The sequence below is a fragment of the Eleutherodactylus coqui genome, chromosome 5, assembly GCF_035609145.1.
Source record: "Eleutherodactylus coqui strain aEleCoq1 chromosome 5, aEleCoq1.hap1, whole genome shotgun sequence".
NCBI classification, from domain to species: Eukaryota; Metazoa; Chordata; class Amphibia; order Anura; family Eleutherodactylidae; genus Eleutherodactylus; species Eleutherodactylus coqui.
In genome coordinates this window covers 60,532,193-60,548,794 of record NC_089841.1, presented here as the reverse complement: position 1 = coordinate 60,548,794, position 16,602 = coordinate 60,532,193, and the positions used below count along the sequence as shown (strand labels likewise).

Here is a 16,602-nt window from a genome sequence, read left to right as displayed (position 1 = left end):
ATTTTTTTTCCAGTTCATGTCACTTCAGTTTTCCAATACAATATATATGTATCCATTTGAAAAAAACTTGTCTTGCAAAACTGAAGCCCACTTATGGGTCTGTTTAGAAGGAAAAAAAAGTTACAGCTGTTGCAACAAAAACCAAGAATGAACAAAGAAAATTGGCAGGTCTGTAAGAGGTTAAATGGAACCCGTAAACTAGATGTGTACAGAGCCATACAGTAACCGACTTCCCAGCATTGTAGATATAGAATTCCCAGATCTTCTGTAAACTATATCCGTTATAACAATGGCCTCTACCCCTCTCCCTGTATTGATCATCATGCACTGATTGTTTTATCACCTGGCAAATAATTCCACGAGATTTATTTGTCTTAAGGTAAAGCAATTATTTGAAATGGCTTGTGGCGGCTTTTATTGGGCTGGGAACTCATAAACATTGCGAAGACATAAAAAGTGTGTTTTTTGCACAATCCGGTCACTCCCCAGCTGTGAACATAAATAGTAAAATATATGTGTGTTTGAGACTTGTCTGTACAGGCCGGCCGTGCCAAGATCTAAGGAGGAACCAATAAAACGTACAAGATAAAATATTGCGCTTTTATGTCTTGGTGGCACTACAACATGATTTAAAGCTCATCCACTCTCGCTTTCTATATCCATTACTTATGAGTTACAATATACATTTATGTGCTTCCCGTGAATGAAGGATATTCTTCATTACTTGTTAGAGGGGTTCCTCGAAAATAAGCGGGACACAGTGTGCCACTGTTGGGAAACCTTGCTGCAACTCAGCTGACCGGCTGAAATCTGGTATAAGTGTTTGATTTCACTACAGCACATCCGGAGGATAAAATGAGCATTACACAACACCCTTCTGAGTCGATATTTGTGTAATGCAGGACGGGGCAGATTCTTTAGGCTGGGATGCTCTTTGACTCCACTCCACAATATGATTTCTCATATGGTATAAGAAAATTGGGTTTTCGACCTTAACTAACCTTCTCTTAAAGGCATTATTAGAATTGCATCCTTTGCCCAAGCTAATCAAGAGCATCACACAAGTTTGCCTGGCTTCGTCTTGCCTTAAAACCATTATTTGCTTTTAATAAGTCTAAAGCATGGTGAATGGCAGGGAAACTGTTATGTGATGTACATTCATGTGGGAATAACAGGAGCCAATGCATTTGGAAATCTGCATCCACTGGATACCCCAAAGGGGCATTCAGAATGAAGAACAAATATTCTAATGCTATCTCCCACTCGTAAGTGGTCCCTCTTGGTTAGCCAACCTCTGTGATGGCCCTGTTTTCATGTTTAGTTTCCAAGTAATGTCACACTCTGCTTCTAAAGTTGGCCATGCACATTAGATGTACATGGTGTCCTGAAAATTGAATCAAGATGGCCACCATATTGGTGATCTGGCCTAACCAGTTTATAACTTGCCCACTGCTTGTGTCTAAAACTGGATTGCCATCCGCCAAACCATTTTCGTTTTTCATGGGTACAAAGTTATCCTGCTGCCGCCTATGTAATGGGCAACTGTTCACTATAGCAGAGGCCTAAAAATGTACCACCTATTCAACTATTGCTTCTCAGGTGCATGTCTGCTTTTGTGTGATATATTTCCCTGTTTGTCTTGCAGCTGTTGAAAGCCATACCAGTTGGTGTTGGTCAGGTGTATGGATGTGATAATCCTTGGACAGGAGGGATCTTCTTAGTGGCTCTGTGTGTATCCTCCCCCATTATCTGCATGCATGCAGCAATTGGATCTGCTTTGGGAATGATAGCAGGTAAATATGTGACTGACTGACTGGCTTGTATAGCTAGAAGTATCTGGTGGAGGCCCACTTTCCCAATTGTGTTAAATATGCCTGAAGAACATATTTGAATGAAGACATGTGCATCGCTCCTACCTATGAATACAGGCAAAGTGAAGTGTTGTGTAGCTATTCTTCTCTACCAGGTGCCTCAAATTTAGGAAAGTCCAATTCAAGGCATGGGCAGGTGAACTGGTATCGGAACTATTCTGTTCCAGTATAAAAATCCATTCCCTTCATAGTAAACCTAGGTGTCTTTGTTCAGTCTTGAACAATCTTTTATAACTTATTTACTGCCAGGATAACTTGAGGACATTTCTTTCTTCTTTTTCAGGGTTGAGTTTGGCAACCCCATTCGAGAAGATCTATTTTGGACTGTGGGGCTATAACTCTGTTTTGGCCTGCATTGCAGTGGGTGGGATGTTCTATGTTCTCACCTGGCAAACTCACTTGCTCGCTATAACTTGTGGTAGGTACTCTTTTTGGATTCGATTTTTGTTAAACCTTTCACCACTGCTTCCAGGAAAGTAAAGCATGAGAGGGTGCCTAGTGAAATGAAGGCAACCCCTTTTAATTTTGGTTTCCTGTCAGCTGAGGGCGGCTTGAATGTTTCTCCTACCAAAACAACCTTTAAGTCCCTCTCCTGTAGACTAGGTGATTAGTGTCTGGTCGCGAAGTACAGTCACTGGAACCTACACCAATCATAAACAGTGTGCCGAGTGCCAGAAATAACCATGCTCTTGTATTTGAGGAGTTTCAACGGTTTCATAGAGATGAATAGAGCAGTAGTATGCACACATGACCATTCTCCATTTATACACAGAGACTTGAGGATTCCGTTTCCGTGATCAGTGGTTGAACCTCCTCTGTTTAGACCCTTATCACTCAATTTGTTTTGGTGGAAAAAAAAATCCTTCCACACTAATATTCTTTGTGGTACAGAGTGGTTTATAGATTAACAAATTCAATTCCCACTGGTCTGTGTGGGTGAAGGAGGATGCTGTAATAACCCTGTTGGTCTGGAGTAATGATGGCGTTAACGTCAGTTTAAGGGTGTCTGACAACAACCTTGTCCATTGTATGGCAAGACAGCCTGCAGAGTTGTGAATACAGCTCTGGAGAATTGTATAATTTTTGCCACTTCAGATTAGTACAAGATAAGGAAGTCAAGGTATATGCAAAGTGACTCATATAATTATATGGATAATATTTTATCTGTAAATCATAATATGGTGTTCATCAGTGGACAAACCCTACAAGACAAAAAATGTTGACTTCCTGTTACCAATGTTTATTACATTAACTTTTTTTGTATCCTATCCCCAGCTCTCTTTTGTGCTTACCTAGGAGCTGCACTGGCCAACTTCATGTCTGTGGTAAATAAACATTTTATCTACTTGTACATATTCTTAATGATATAGGCATATAAACGTGATGCAGCTTCTTTCTCTCCTCCCTCCAATAGAATCTAATTTAAGTTCCCTGCTGGTATACATGCTTGACACCAACAGCAATATTTCCTCTCAGGGGCATAGCTAAAGGCTCATGGGCCCAGGTGCAAAAGTTTATCTTGGAGTGGTGGTGGGCAACTTCTCCTAATCCCTTAACGTAGAGACGTAACTTAAAGCTCCTGGGCCCCAATGCAAAGCCTGTAACAGGGACTCCAACTATAATGCTTTATTCATAGTACTAGGCTCCCTTTATGGAGAAGAGGCCTCATGGGCCCCCTAAGGCTCCTGGGCCCGGGTGCAACCGCATCCCTATAGTTACACCACTAGAGGACACATTTGGTGACATCGGCAAGTCTTTATGACAACTGATTGGCTGCACACTGACAACTGGAGCATGTATTATGGGAAATTCAATCCCCCCCCCCCCCCCCATTTTCTCCAAAAATTGTTTTGGACTAATCATATTCGCAAGTTGAGCAACAATAGTCTTTTTAACATGGAGGCTAAAAACATAGTAGAGTTTGAAGTGGACTTCATGAATGCTGTTTACAGTACAGGCTGTATAATGCTGCCTAATGATGCCTCCTTTACAAGCATGATTTGCTCTTTCTATACTGTGGGCTGCCATCTTGTACTTGGCCTTTTTGCTACTGGCATTCTTATATAGCCTCCACTGTAATGAAAACTGTGGTGGGCTTTGTAAATTGTGTTTAAAGTAGGGTTTTCTGGGAATTAATTTTACACCATTTTAAGCCCATAAAGTATGCTCTCCTACTCCATTGGCTCCCTGTCTAGCTGGAGCCCTGGTGCCCACTGTTCGGAACCCTGAAGAAGCGGCAGGCATTCAAGTGCCATTGTGTACATGACAGCTTAGCTAATCGCAACGTGCAGCAGTGATTCTTCAATGCCTATCTAAAGCCTGTGACTCTGCACATGACCACCCAGCCAAAGTGCGGCACATGACAATCCTCAAGCTTCTTCTGGGTTCCGAATGGCGGGCGCAGGGCTCTGGTAATAAATATAATAATTACTTCAAGAGACCCAGTTAAATTAATGTAATTCCTGAGACTATAAAAAGCAAGTGTTTGTTTTTTATGGTATGTTATACACCCTTTCAGAAAAATATTAGATCACAAGACTGACAATAAATACCCTCAGGAGAGCTTGTGATGTGTTTATGTACAAATACTCTAAAAATTGTTTTTGGTCTTGTTTTATTGCTTCCTTATAATAATCGCAACTTTTTTATTTTTTATAGTTCGGGCTGCCATCTTGTACTTGGCCATTCTGCCTATCAGCACTCACCTTCCTCTTGATAACTACAAATAATCCAGGCATTTATAAACTACCTCTATCAAAGGTCACCTATCCTGAAGCCAATAGAATCTATTTCCAGAACCTGCAGAAGGGCAGGAAAGATAAATGCAACATCTGAACGCTACAAAAAAGGACAATCGACTGTTTGTAGCATACTTTTGTCACAAAAGTGACCTTTCTAACTGAAGCATTTTCAAGGCTGTAGCTATGTTATAATTCCATCCAGATTTGCTATCTCAAACATGCCAAGACACTTGGGAAGTCTAATACGGGTGTAGTGAGTAGACTAGTGTAGAGTTTACAGGAACAACACCTGTAGATCGGGAGTTAATCTACAAAAAATATTTAATGATGAAATATTTATTTTTGAAAACTACAGGACAAAAGGGAATCGTCAGCTAGACCATATCATTATTCAGCGAGGATTAGGGCGATTGACAAAGAGGAAATCTGATTCTTCAGAGATAAAACCTTTAAGAAAATGGCTACAGAAGACTCAACTTTTTGAGACAGATGTGGTGCTAACTTTAAAAAGCAGCTTTTTTCCCCAATCCAGGACAACCCCTTTAACTATAAAAACTCAAACTGTGATGACAAATATGCCTATTTCTAACCATCTTTCCTGCCTAACAAATAATTAAAAAATAAACACATAACTTAGTCTTAAAACAACCCTCCAGTCAGGAGCTCAAAATTAATAAGTACGTCAGTACCTACATGTTATACTAACCTGCTACTTAATCTTCCTCTGATTTTGTTGCTTTTTTAAACTCTGACTATAGTTTAGCCATGGTGCCTAAGTTGACATAGTCTAGGACACACCCCCTTTCTAATCATTGGCTCAGACTTCTTCCACTACAGCCTGAACTAATTATGAGAAAGGGGTGTGTTCCAGACTACTTCAAAGCAAACACAGTACTTAAACCTTCACCACAGATCACAGGCCGGACCTAATAGAGTTGAGTTAAAATGAAGCTAAGCTGTAAGCACTGAGGAAAAAATGGAAATTATGCATCTTCTAAAGGTGAATTTCTATAAATCTTGATCTCCTGATTGGAGGATTGCTTTAAGGACTCCCAAATGAATAACTTTGATTTTTCCAAAGTTTTCCTTTTTGCCATAAGAAATGTTATCCCCTTTTCATATATTGCCCATTATAAGAGTAGGAAGTTATATCCCTATAGGCTATTATGAAAATATTAAAAATTTAATTTTTTGGGGTGTTTTCCTGTATTTTAAAGCTACATTTAAGTCCATTTTCTCTAAAGTGGATAGCCAATCTTAAAAGATTTTAGGCACTTGTGTAAATAGTGGGTATGTGTGATAAATATGAGAATTCAATCTACCTGTACCAAAATGTAAATTGTTGCATCTGAAACTTCTTGAGCTAATAAAAGGTATTTAAAAAAAAAAAGACTTTGACCAATGGAATACAGCTGTGCTCTACAGAGTATTTTTTTTTCTAATGAAAGTCTGATTAATACATTTTCTGATGTTTTTGTGCACATACAGTATGTCATCTGCATTATTGCAATATGAATTATATATGAACACTTTGTAAATTTCTATATTTTCACTAATTTTCTGTGAAATGCACTGAATAAAATAATGAGACCTTTGACCCAGTAAATTTCATTTAACAATCTGGTTGATTCTTTTTGCAGAAAGTGTAGTAAGTCTCTTGGTATAGTAAACCATAAGCTCAATTAAAGGAAATGAGTCATCAGAAAGTGATCTATTATATATCACATTTTTGTGTTGAGCATTTTTAAGACCTTTTTGGGGGGGTGATTTTTTTTATTTTTTTATTTTGGTCACAAACTGTAGTTAAAAAAAAAAAAACGGTCTTTTGACCACAGAGCCTAATAGTAGTCTTTCACTTCCTGATCTGTAGAAAAAGCTTTGCAGCAGTCATCTCACTAACATCACAGTATTTTCCAAAAATATATATATACTGTATTTTATTGGGTACTGGTATTTGTCTTTACCTATTTAAGTTTTGACCATATGTTAAAAGGGTTCTCCTATGATGGCTGCACCTGCGTAGTATCGTTCTCTCAGAACTACGCTGCCGGTATGTAAGTAAAGTACCTGTTCAGTGGGTAGCTTACTTATATTAGGCGGAATATATAGCTACAAATAACAGGATGAAGAATGAAGCTGCCAGACTGTGGGTCACGTGATAAACTAATGGCGGTGCTGTGGATGAGGGTAGTGAGATTGAATTGTGTATTTTGACGGGCAGCCAGAGGAGTGACTGGCACAGGGCAGACACGTCCGAGTATTGACTGGACAGGAGGATGAGCCTGGCTGCCGCATTCAGGATAGATTGGAGAGTCTGGGACGGGGGGAGGCTGATCAGCAACAAACAGCAATAATCGAGCCAAGAGTGGATGAGTGTTTTTAGTGTGTCCATGGTGAGAAAAGGGCGGATTCTTGCAATGTTCTTGAGGTGCAGGTGACCTGGTTGGGGGCGAGAGATTGGATGTAGGGGGTAAAGCAGAGATCGGGGTCAAATATAACCCCAAGGTAGCGGGCGTGATGTCTGGGAGTTATGGTGGGTGCCACACACTGAGATGGAGATGTCAGGAGGAGGTCTGTTAGCAGAGGGCGTAAACACAAGTAGGTCAGTGTTTGAGAGGTTCAGTTTTAGGTAGAGAGAGGACATAGTACCGTGTTTCCCCGAAAATAAGACCCAATCTTATTTTAATTTTTGCCCACAAAGAGGCACTAGGTCTTATTTTTGTGGAATCTCTTATTTTACTTACCTGGCAGACGCGGTCCGGGTCCCTCCCCCTGGTCTCTGAAGTTCCGTAGCTCCACCACGCATCCTGTCCTCCTCGGCTGCCGACAGAACATCACTTCCTGGTCGCGGCTTTGATAAATTCTGCCTCTAGGAAGTGATGTCTCTGATTCAGCAAGCGCTTCTCTCAGCCAATCACAGCTGTCGCATTGGTGCAGCGAGCACTGCATTGATTGGCTCAGAGCAGCGCTCCCTGAATCAATCAGAGCCATCACTTCCTGGAGGCGGGATTGTTGAACTCTGCGACCAGGAAGTGATGTTCTGTCGGCAGCCGACCGAGTGCAAGACACGCAGCTGAGCTACGGAACTTTAGAGACCAGCAGGAGGGGCCCCAACCGCACCTTCTAGGTAAAGTGTGTGTTTTGTTTTTGTTTTGTTTTTTTTATAATGTAGTATAGCTAGGGCTTATTTTCAGGGCAGTGCATATATATTATAAGCCTCCCCGAAAATAGCAAAAATCAGTCTGCAGCATTCTGCAGGAATGGTGCTGTGATGTCACGGCAAGAGGTGTATAACTAAGGGTGTCAGCATAAAGATGGTACTGAAAGCCAAATCTCCTGATTTGTCCAATAAGGGCTGTGCAGATGGGGTCCCCCAGGGCTCGGTCCCCAGCCCCCTCCTTCTCCAACAGCAAGCGGAAGAGGAGGGGAGGTAAAGCCAGCAAAAGATGTGCTGAATGAGCAGTCGGATAGGTAGGAGGAGAACCAGGAAAGAGCAATGTCCTTTAGGCCGATAGAGGAGTTTGTTGTCAATAGTGTCAAACGATACAATTTATGGCTGAGGAGGGAGTAAAAAAATGTGTCATTTACGGTTGTGAGATAGTGAGAAGCTGAGAGGTAAAGTAGATCTTGTTTGGTGTGGTGCAGGGCAATTGTAGATTCTGAACATAAATTTGAAGTGGAGAAAGTCTGTGGACTTTTATGACTTTCTCCACAGACGTTCAGCACACCTAGAGCACTTAGACACTATCTGCAGTTAACCATAACCTAATCCTCAGTGAGCAGCCTCCATAACTCTTTGCTAACAGCAATTCTCTCTCTTGAAAATTACAAATCCCAGAACACAATACTTGATTCACTTATGGAGATAAACAACCTTTCTCTTCCAAAACCAGTGCCACTTTTTCCCCTTGCAAAATATCTCAGCCTGTGAATGGGGGTTCAAACAACAGAAATCTAGCAAAAGTCAAATTTTCAAGTGTAGTCCCAGTCTTTTCCTGCGGCAGGCCTCCCGGCTAACTATTTTAACCCTATTGTTGTGCACACCTAGTGTCTTTTTAATGAGGTCAGCCTTACTAATTGGTTGATGTGCAAAAGTTGCTGCTTCGACTTCCAAGTGATCCTAGAGCATTGCGCAGGGTCAGGAGATGTCCATGCTCAGCTGCATCACAGTCTCTCCCAAAACTGCTGCATCAGGGTGACTACCCACTACAGTTTTGCTCACAGCGAAATTCACAGCGTTTTTTTCTGCAGGGGTCTATGGGACTTGTAATGTTAAAATCGCAATTTTGCGGTAAATTGTGATTTTGCGCAATTGCGATTTTAACATTACATACTTATAGAGGGGCCCCCATTAACTCTGGGCCACTACATATCCATTTCAGGAATCCTATTTCAATGTGTTCAAAATCGCAAAACAATGCATAAACCTATAAGATGTTTAATTCCAAAATGCTCTGTTCTCCAGACACTTCAACTATTGATTCCTCTGACCTCTGGTTGTTTACTGATTATTGCCAGGAAAATGAACCACCTCTTCTGTTGAAAGAAAAAGTTCGAAGGTAGCTGTTCCCCGGGCCGAAAGCTAGCGAACATGCATTCCTGATCTTAGCCAATTGATTTGAAAGAAGTGTGCAAGCACTGGCCTCCTGCTCCTTTTGTTCTATAGAAAAGGGGGGGGGGGGGGGGTTCCCTGGCAACAAGCAGTAAACAACCTGAGGAATCAATATCTGAAATTTCTGGAGAACAGAACAATTTAGGATTAAACATCTTAAAGGATCCCTGAGATGGGAATACCCCTTTAAGCACTGTATCAGAGAAGAGCTGAATCAAATCATGTCACCTCCCTGGGAGTTCCCTAAACACACAGAACATGTTAACGTGTAAAGAAATAGACCTCTTGTTGACCTTTTACACACCCCTAAAAATATCATTAAGATACTGAAAACTAATGCAATTAAACTGAGGGTTTTTTTCTTACAGCTATCCTAGCAGAGCAATGCAGATGCTATCTTAAAAGTTTAGAGATCTGAAGTCAGTCTGCTGTGGTAAAGGGGTGTGAAGTTATGTAATGAGTCATAAATCCAGGTGTTGAATAGTTCTTGTGTCAATGACTGTAAAGTTCTTATCAGTTTGAATTTGTTTTATAGTTGTGTTAATGTGTTATAGTGCAGAGAAGTGTTTGCGGACAGATATATCCGCCATAATCTTTACGAGAGATGAGCGAGTATACTCGCTAAGGCTAACTACTCGAGCAAGTAGTGCCTTAGCCAAGTATCCTCCCGCTCGTCTCTAAAGATTCGGGGGAGAGCGGGTAGGAACGGAGGGGAGATCTCTCTCTCCCGTCCGCTCACCACCGCAACTCACCGGTCACCCACGCCGGTAGCCAAATCTTTACAGACGAGCAGGAGGATACTCGGCTAAGGCACTACTCGCTCGAGTAGTTAGCCTGAGGGCTCAGTCACACAGGCGCATCGGCCTCCGTACACCAGCGCCGATGCGCCCGTGTGACTGACAGAAGACGGCTGTACCTGAAGACGGCCGTCTCTCTCCAGCGCTGATGAAGGAACACTTGACTGGCAATGAAGCCAGTCACATGTTCTTTCCTCCGGTGCTGCAGAGAGACAGCTGTCTTCCGGTACGTCTGTCTCCTTCCTGCAGTAACATGGGCGCTGATGCGCCCATGTGACTGAGGCCTTAGCGAGTATACTCGCTCATCTCTAATCTTTACTAAATGTCTGGTAACTCTGCAGGAGAATCTGCCTACTTCGTCTTTTAGGAGCCTATTGAAATATTAGGCAGGAGAACTGAACATCTCGTAAGTGGAGCTAAATAAAGCCGGCAAATTTGGTCTCAGTGGCTAAGATATGCCTTACTATATGCCACAACTCTATCCCATTTCGGACTTGGTGCATCAAGACCCTCTGGACAATTTTTTTACTTTTAACATTATCCCATGTGGTTTGAAGAAAAGTGCTGCCTAGCTTTACACCAGCTCTGAAGAAAGACCTGCATCAACCTAAACAGTGGTCTCTACAAGTCCAATAACAGTTCCAGGCTATTTCTTTACCAATTCCATTAAATTGACTTTTGCAAAAATTATTTTAAGCTCACACGCCACCAACCTGATGACCATGAGTTGAGAAAAGTCCCTTCACAGTATAGATTAAATAATTAAAACTAAATTTTATTGTAATTCTTAAAAAATACAACCCATAGGGCACACCAAACATACGAACATTAGCAGCCCTCCAGGACTATGTGGTGAGGTTATTCCCCCATTCTGTGCATGAGGAGAAAAACTCTAATCAGTGGGCCACCCTGATTTATATTAGTGGAGCAAGATCCATTATTTTCCAACATCCCACTTCTGGGAAAGTTATACTGATTACTGGTTGTTAAGCGATCGGGTAACCTCCCATCACTTATATCAATTCTTCATGAACGTGGATAGTGGATTTTCTCCTTCATAGATAACTGCCACTATTCTCCATGGGTGCTACTGATATAGCTTATTGTCTCACCAAATGACAGTTTCTGCACTTCGTGTCTCACTTCATATATATCTTCTGTATTTCGTATCAAACTTCATATATACCTTCTATATACCTTCAACGTGTTTCCCCGCTAGTTACGGGTTCATCAGGAAGTATATTTATTCCCTTATAGACGGGTTTAGAAAATTAACACAGAGTATATTTCTAATAGATAGTATTTTCTAATCGACACATATAGTTCGTTTTGCTCAATCGACCATAAGATGGATCATGCCCAATTTTCCACTTAGTCGCTTAAATGTTATTGGGAGCTGTATAATGCCTAATTTGGTAATATGGCTTGTCTCTGTCTTACAGGAGGAGGGGGTTTAATGTAAAGGTGGACCATGGATAAACTAATTTTGTGTATGACTAATTAGTCTCCAACTGGTCAAACCTAGAACATATTTGTGGATTTTATCGCTTAAACAACTCAATTCCCCAATATCCCCCATTCATAGGTGTCAGTTCCTCTGGTTTTTGTGTGAGCTTCGTATTAATTTGTTGCTGTAGTGTAACTTTGTTCATATGGATTCCTCAGAGGGGATAATATGCAATAGGAGGTATCAATAAGTTTCACTATGCCTATTGCAGAAGTGTTTTTTTAATAAAATAATATCCCTGCCCTAAGATGTTGAAATCAGGGAATCCTCAACAGAGTGGTTCATGTAACCAGAGAATAAAGCCTCCTGGCAGGATGGTGAATAATATTCCCCTCAAAGGTAGTTGCAAGAGGATGTTCTGTGTGAATTATTAGCGTATATCCTGCATTGGCTGGCTTTATGATGCAAGTTCCTACATTGAGGTAAAGCACAATCTCAGATAACTATGGCTAAATATATGAGGCTACATAATTCACACTTTACTAAACAGTACTAGATTTTGCTGGCTTTATAGAACATATTGTCCCCTTTTTCAGCAAAGGTTCCCCTCACAAGCAAACAGATAGAGGGTTAAAGAAAAGGCCGGCAGCTCATAGCCTTGGTGGTAGGCTAGAGTATATCATAGTTGATTTGAGTAAAGTCCATCCAAAATACCAATACCGCTACTACCGCTATCCCATACAACAGGCACTGCTATCCCTTACAACAGCAAAAAAACCAAAACATTCTGTATCATGAAAAAAGTAAAGTAGCAAAAAAGTTAATACAGTTCTACCAAATTCTTACTCACAAATAGGAATGATCGCAGACTACTCTGTCACTTATTCTTATTTTGATACAGTGACAGGAGGAACAGGCCGCGACATGTGGGAGAAACCAAAGAAATGGCTAAGCTTGGAGCCACCTAATCAGCGTTCTAAAAATGTTTTTTTGGGACTAAGATATTAAGGACCTATTCTCAGGATAGTTCATCAATATCATATTCGTGGGATGTCTGCTGCTCAGGGTCCCCTGTTTGAAGAGGCTGCGACAGTCACGCAAGAGCAACGGCCTCTTCTCAGGACTGTGATGTCATGTTTATTGGTCACGTGACCTCAGAACAGCTCAGTCTAACTCAAGTGGATGTGAAGGAGCTGTTATACTAAGCACAGATACTATACAATTTATAGCACTGTGCCTGGTAAGAACTGAATCACCCATGCACCAAGACCACTTCAAACAGCTAATCAGGGAGGGTCCTGAGCAGTGGACTCCCAAAATCTGATATTGATGATAGGTCATCAATATCTTAGACTTGGAAAATCCATATAATCTGTTCATAACAATATAACCCCAAGGGTAGTGGCATGCCACTAATGTAGGCAGACTATTTCGATGGGGCTTGTGGGGTAGCGGGGGCTCATGGTTGAATTGCACCTCTCTTGTCCCAACATCAATTCGCAGGGCCCTCGCAAGGAAACTCTTGAGAGAAGCAGTAGGACTAATTTCTTTACCTATAGTGTATTTTCTGATGGTGCCTGGCGCTTTACGGACCATAACCTAATGCCTCCCACAATTCTGTTGCATACTGTACTGAGTGCAGGACATGAAGGAGGGAAAATATATATGCTGTGCGGGGCTTGAGGGAGTCCAAATCTGGGTTATGTTATGAGGTCCCAAGGCTTCTATTTCCAGGATCATTTACTTCAGCCATAATTTTGAAAATGTTTGACCACAGGAATATATCATGAGAACCAGAGCTAATCCGGTCCTAAATCCTCTTGTCTCATCTGCTATTGATCTTAGTTACCAACCTGCCTCCATTTCTAGTACTCCTCTTCATTTTGAATCTTGTCAACTAGACCTGAACTTTTTTAGAACTGCTCATGTCATATATCTTTTTGGGGTTCTTTGTCTGTTTTTTGATCTTGTCTTTCCACTTCCTTAGTTGTCGTCATTAGTAGGACAAACGTAAGGGTTGCAACCTGCAGAAACCACACAACAAAACTCATTCTTTCCTCTAAGGAACCTTGTTAATGACCAGCTGCTAAGATGCCAGAAACAGGTGCCAGAAGCTAGCCAGGAGCAGATTGGAAGGGGACACTGGAGCGGCGCAGGAGCCAGTACCAGCGCCCGAAAGCCACCAGGAGTCCGAGGGAGCGGCTGGAGGATTGCCCGCTGAAGTTTCAGTGGGAAGAAGCAGAGGAGAGGGTCCCGGAGGGGCAGGAGAACAGAGAGCGTGGCCTCCGGGAGAGAGGTCCTACTGGTGAGACTGCAGGTGACGTCACCAGAGCTGCGGAGGAGCTGCCGACAGGAGCCGATAAGTATCTTCTGTGTATCTAGTGTGTTTTAGTGTGTGTGAATCTAAGTGTGTGTCTTTTCTGTGTATCTAGTGTGTCTTAGTGTGTGCGTGTGTGTAAACCTAAGTGTGTGTCCTAGGGTGTGTGTCTGTGACTAAGTGAGGGGGTATTAGAGTGCGAGTGTGTAAGTGTCTGTGTGTAAGGTGTAAATGAAGCAGGATTGGGTGACTGAGAGAGTGTGAGCATATTTAAATTTTAAAAAAGTGTGAGCAGTTGCGCACGGGCGGCAAAGTGTCAGCGGTTGTGCACGGGCGAAGGGACATTTGGAGTGTGAGCAAGACTATCTTTACTTCACTACTTCTACAAGTAAACTGAAGATCCCTATTAGGATGAGCTCCATGCTTGGCAATGTCATCCAGTGTGCCACTTGTGCAATGTACTTGGTCCTTGATCAGCCAATCGAGAGTGCATACTGTTGCGCAAGATGTGTGCTCGTTGCACATTTAGAAGCCCAAATCCTGGATCTAAATAAGCAACTTGCAACACTGAGATCCATTGACATCATGGAAAGGAGTTTGCTGCTCACTGAGCAGAGGCTCGCTGGGGTAGAGGCAGGGGCGAATGGTAGTATGGAAGAGCAGGGAGAGCAAGCAGTCAGCTGGGTGACAGATAGAAGGAAGGGTAGAGGGAAGAAAAACAGGAAGGCTAGTCCTGAATTGGCACAACCCAACAAGTCTGCAACATTGGCAGATTAGGGGGATCCCATTACAGAGCCAGTATTGCTGCAGCACGACATGCCCTTGAAACGCCAGGGGGATAACTGCTCCAGTGAGATGGGGACGGGGAGCGCAGGGCAGGCTAGACAGGTCATAGTGGTGGGGGACTCAATTATAAGGGGGACAGATAGGGCAATCTGCCATAAAGACCGGGATCGTCGAACAGTGTGTTGTCTTCCTGGTGCTCGAGATCGACATATTGTGGATTGGATTGACAGATTACTGGGAGGGGCTGGTGAGGATCATAGTGCACGTTGGCACCAATGAACAAATTAAATGTCAATGGAGGGCCCTCAAAAATGATTTCAGGGACTTAGAGTCCAAGCTTAGGGTGAGGACCTCCTGGGTAGTTTTCTCAGAAATACTACCTGCACCTAAAGCCACACTAGAAAGGCAGCAGGATCTTAGGGAGGTAAGCAAGTGGCTCCTGAGTTGATGTAAAGAGGAGGGATTTGGGTTCCTGGAGAACTGGGCTGACTTTGCTGTCTGCTACAGGCTCTACCGTAAGGATAGGCTGCATCTCAATGGGGAGGGTGCAGTTGTGCTGGGGGAGAAGATGGCTAGAAAGCTGGAGGAGTGTTTAAACTAGGGACTGGGGGGAAGGCAAAAAGAGAAACAAAGAGGTAACCAGTGTAGCTAGTGACCTGGGTCTAAGTAATGGGAATGGGAGCTGAGCAGGGGGTGGGGTTAGTACAGTTAGAACTTACAGATCAGCCAATAGTACTATTAGTAGAAAAATGAATTTAAAGAACAAAAACAACCGTACAAATTGTATGGCAACAAATACAAGAAGTCTGATCGGCAAAGTCGGGGAGCTTGAAGCGAGAATGACTGATGAAAACTACGATATAGTAGGAATAACGGAAACATGGCTTGATGATAAGTGCGATTGGACGGTTAATTTACAAGCTTACAATCTCTTCACAAGAGACCGTTGAAACCAGAAAGGGGGAGGGGGGTGTCTGTACGTTAAATCGTACTTAATGCCGAGACTACGGGAGGATATAGGGGCAGGAGATGAACACATGGAATCTCTGTGGGTAGAAATACAGGAAGGAAGAAATAACAAAATCCTGATAGGGGTCTTCTATAGACCACCAAAAGCAACAGAAGAAACTGATAACTTACTATTAAGGCAGATAGAAGAGGTGTCAAACCGCAATGAAGTAATTATCATGGGGGACTTTATTTATCTGGATATAATATGGGATAACGAGACCTGCAAATCTCACAAGGGTGATAAGTTCTTGAGAACAATTAAAGATAACTACCTTGCCCAACTTGTGCGGGAACCAACGAGAGGGAGGGCCACTCTGGACTTAGTATTAACTTATAAACTGGACCGAATAACGGGGGTACAGGTTGAGGGGCACTTGGGAAACAGTGACCACAATATACTTAACTTCCAACTGGCATTCAATAAGAAGCCTTATCAGGGAGCGACAAATAAACTTTAGTAAAGTAAAATTTGATCAGCTCACAACTACTATCGGTAACATTAATTGGGACAACACCCTCAAGAATATCAGTACAAACGACAAATGGGAAAAGTTTAAAAACATCCTAATCACCTCATGTGAGCAGTTCATTTCCTTTAAAAATAAAAGAACTACAAGTAAAAGGAAACCATTGTGGCTCTATAAGACAGTAAGGGGGGGGGCAATAAATGAAAAAAAGAAAGCGTTTAAACTACTAAAGCAAGAAGGCAGTGAAGAAGCGCTAAAATCATACAGGGAAAAAAGTAAACTATGCAAAGAAAAGATCAAAATTGCTAAGGAGGAGGCAGAAAGTCTGATCGCCAAAGAGACCAAAAACAACCCTAAACTATTCTTCAAGTATTTTAACAGTAGAAGGATTTGCAGGGAGAGCACTGGCCCTTTAACAGATAATGCAGGAGAAATCATTGAAGATGTGGAGGGAAGGCAAATCTATTAAACAGTTTTTTTTCAAGTGTACTCACAAACGAAAAAGAAATGTCACACGAGATGCAGGGGAATAAAATGAACCCCTTCGCAAAAT

General features: G+C 42.1%; 1 protein-coding gene across 2 annotated transcripts in view; it reads left to right on the top strand.

Annotated features, from left to right (window-relative positions):
• SLC14A1 (solute carrier family 14 member 1 (Kidd blood group)) overlaps positions 1-6,200 on the top strand; it is a 31,307-nt gene extending 25,107 nt beyond the window's left edge. For both annotated transcript variants that reach the window (XM_066602617.1, XM_066602616.1), the window contains exons 6-9: positions 1,646-1,793; positions 2,155-2,289; positions 3,147-3,196; positions 4,530-6,200. In XM_066602617.1, coding sequence (XP_066458714.1) covers positions 1,646-1,793; positions 2,155-2,289; positions 3,147-3,196; positions 4,530-4,706 — 510 coding nt within the window. In that variant the 3' untranslated portion in view covers positions 4,707-6,200. The remainder of the gene's footprint in view (positions 1-1,645; positions 1,794-2,154; positions 2,290-3,146; positions 3,197-4,529) is intronic.
• The last annotated feature ends 10,402 nt before the right edge of the window (positions 6,201-16,602 follow it).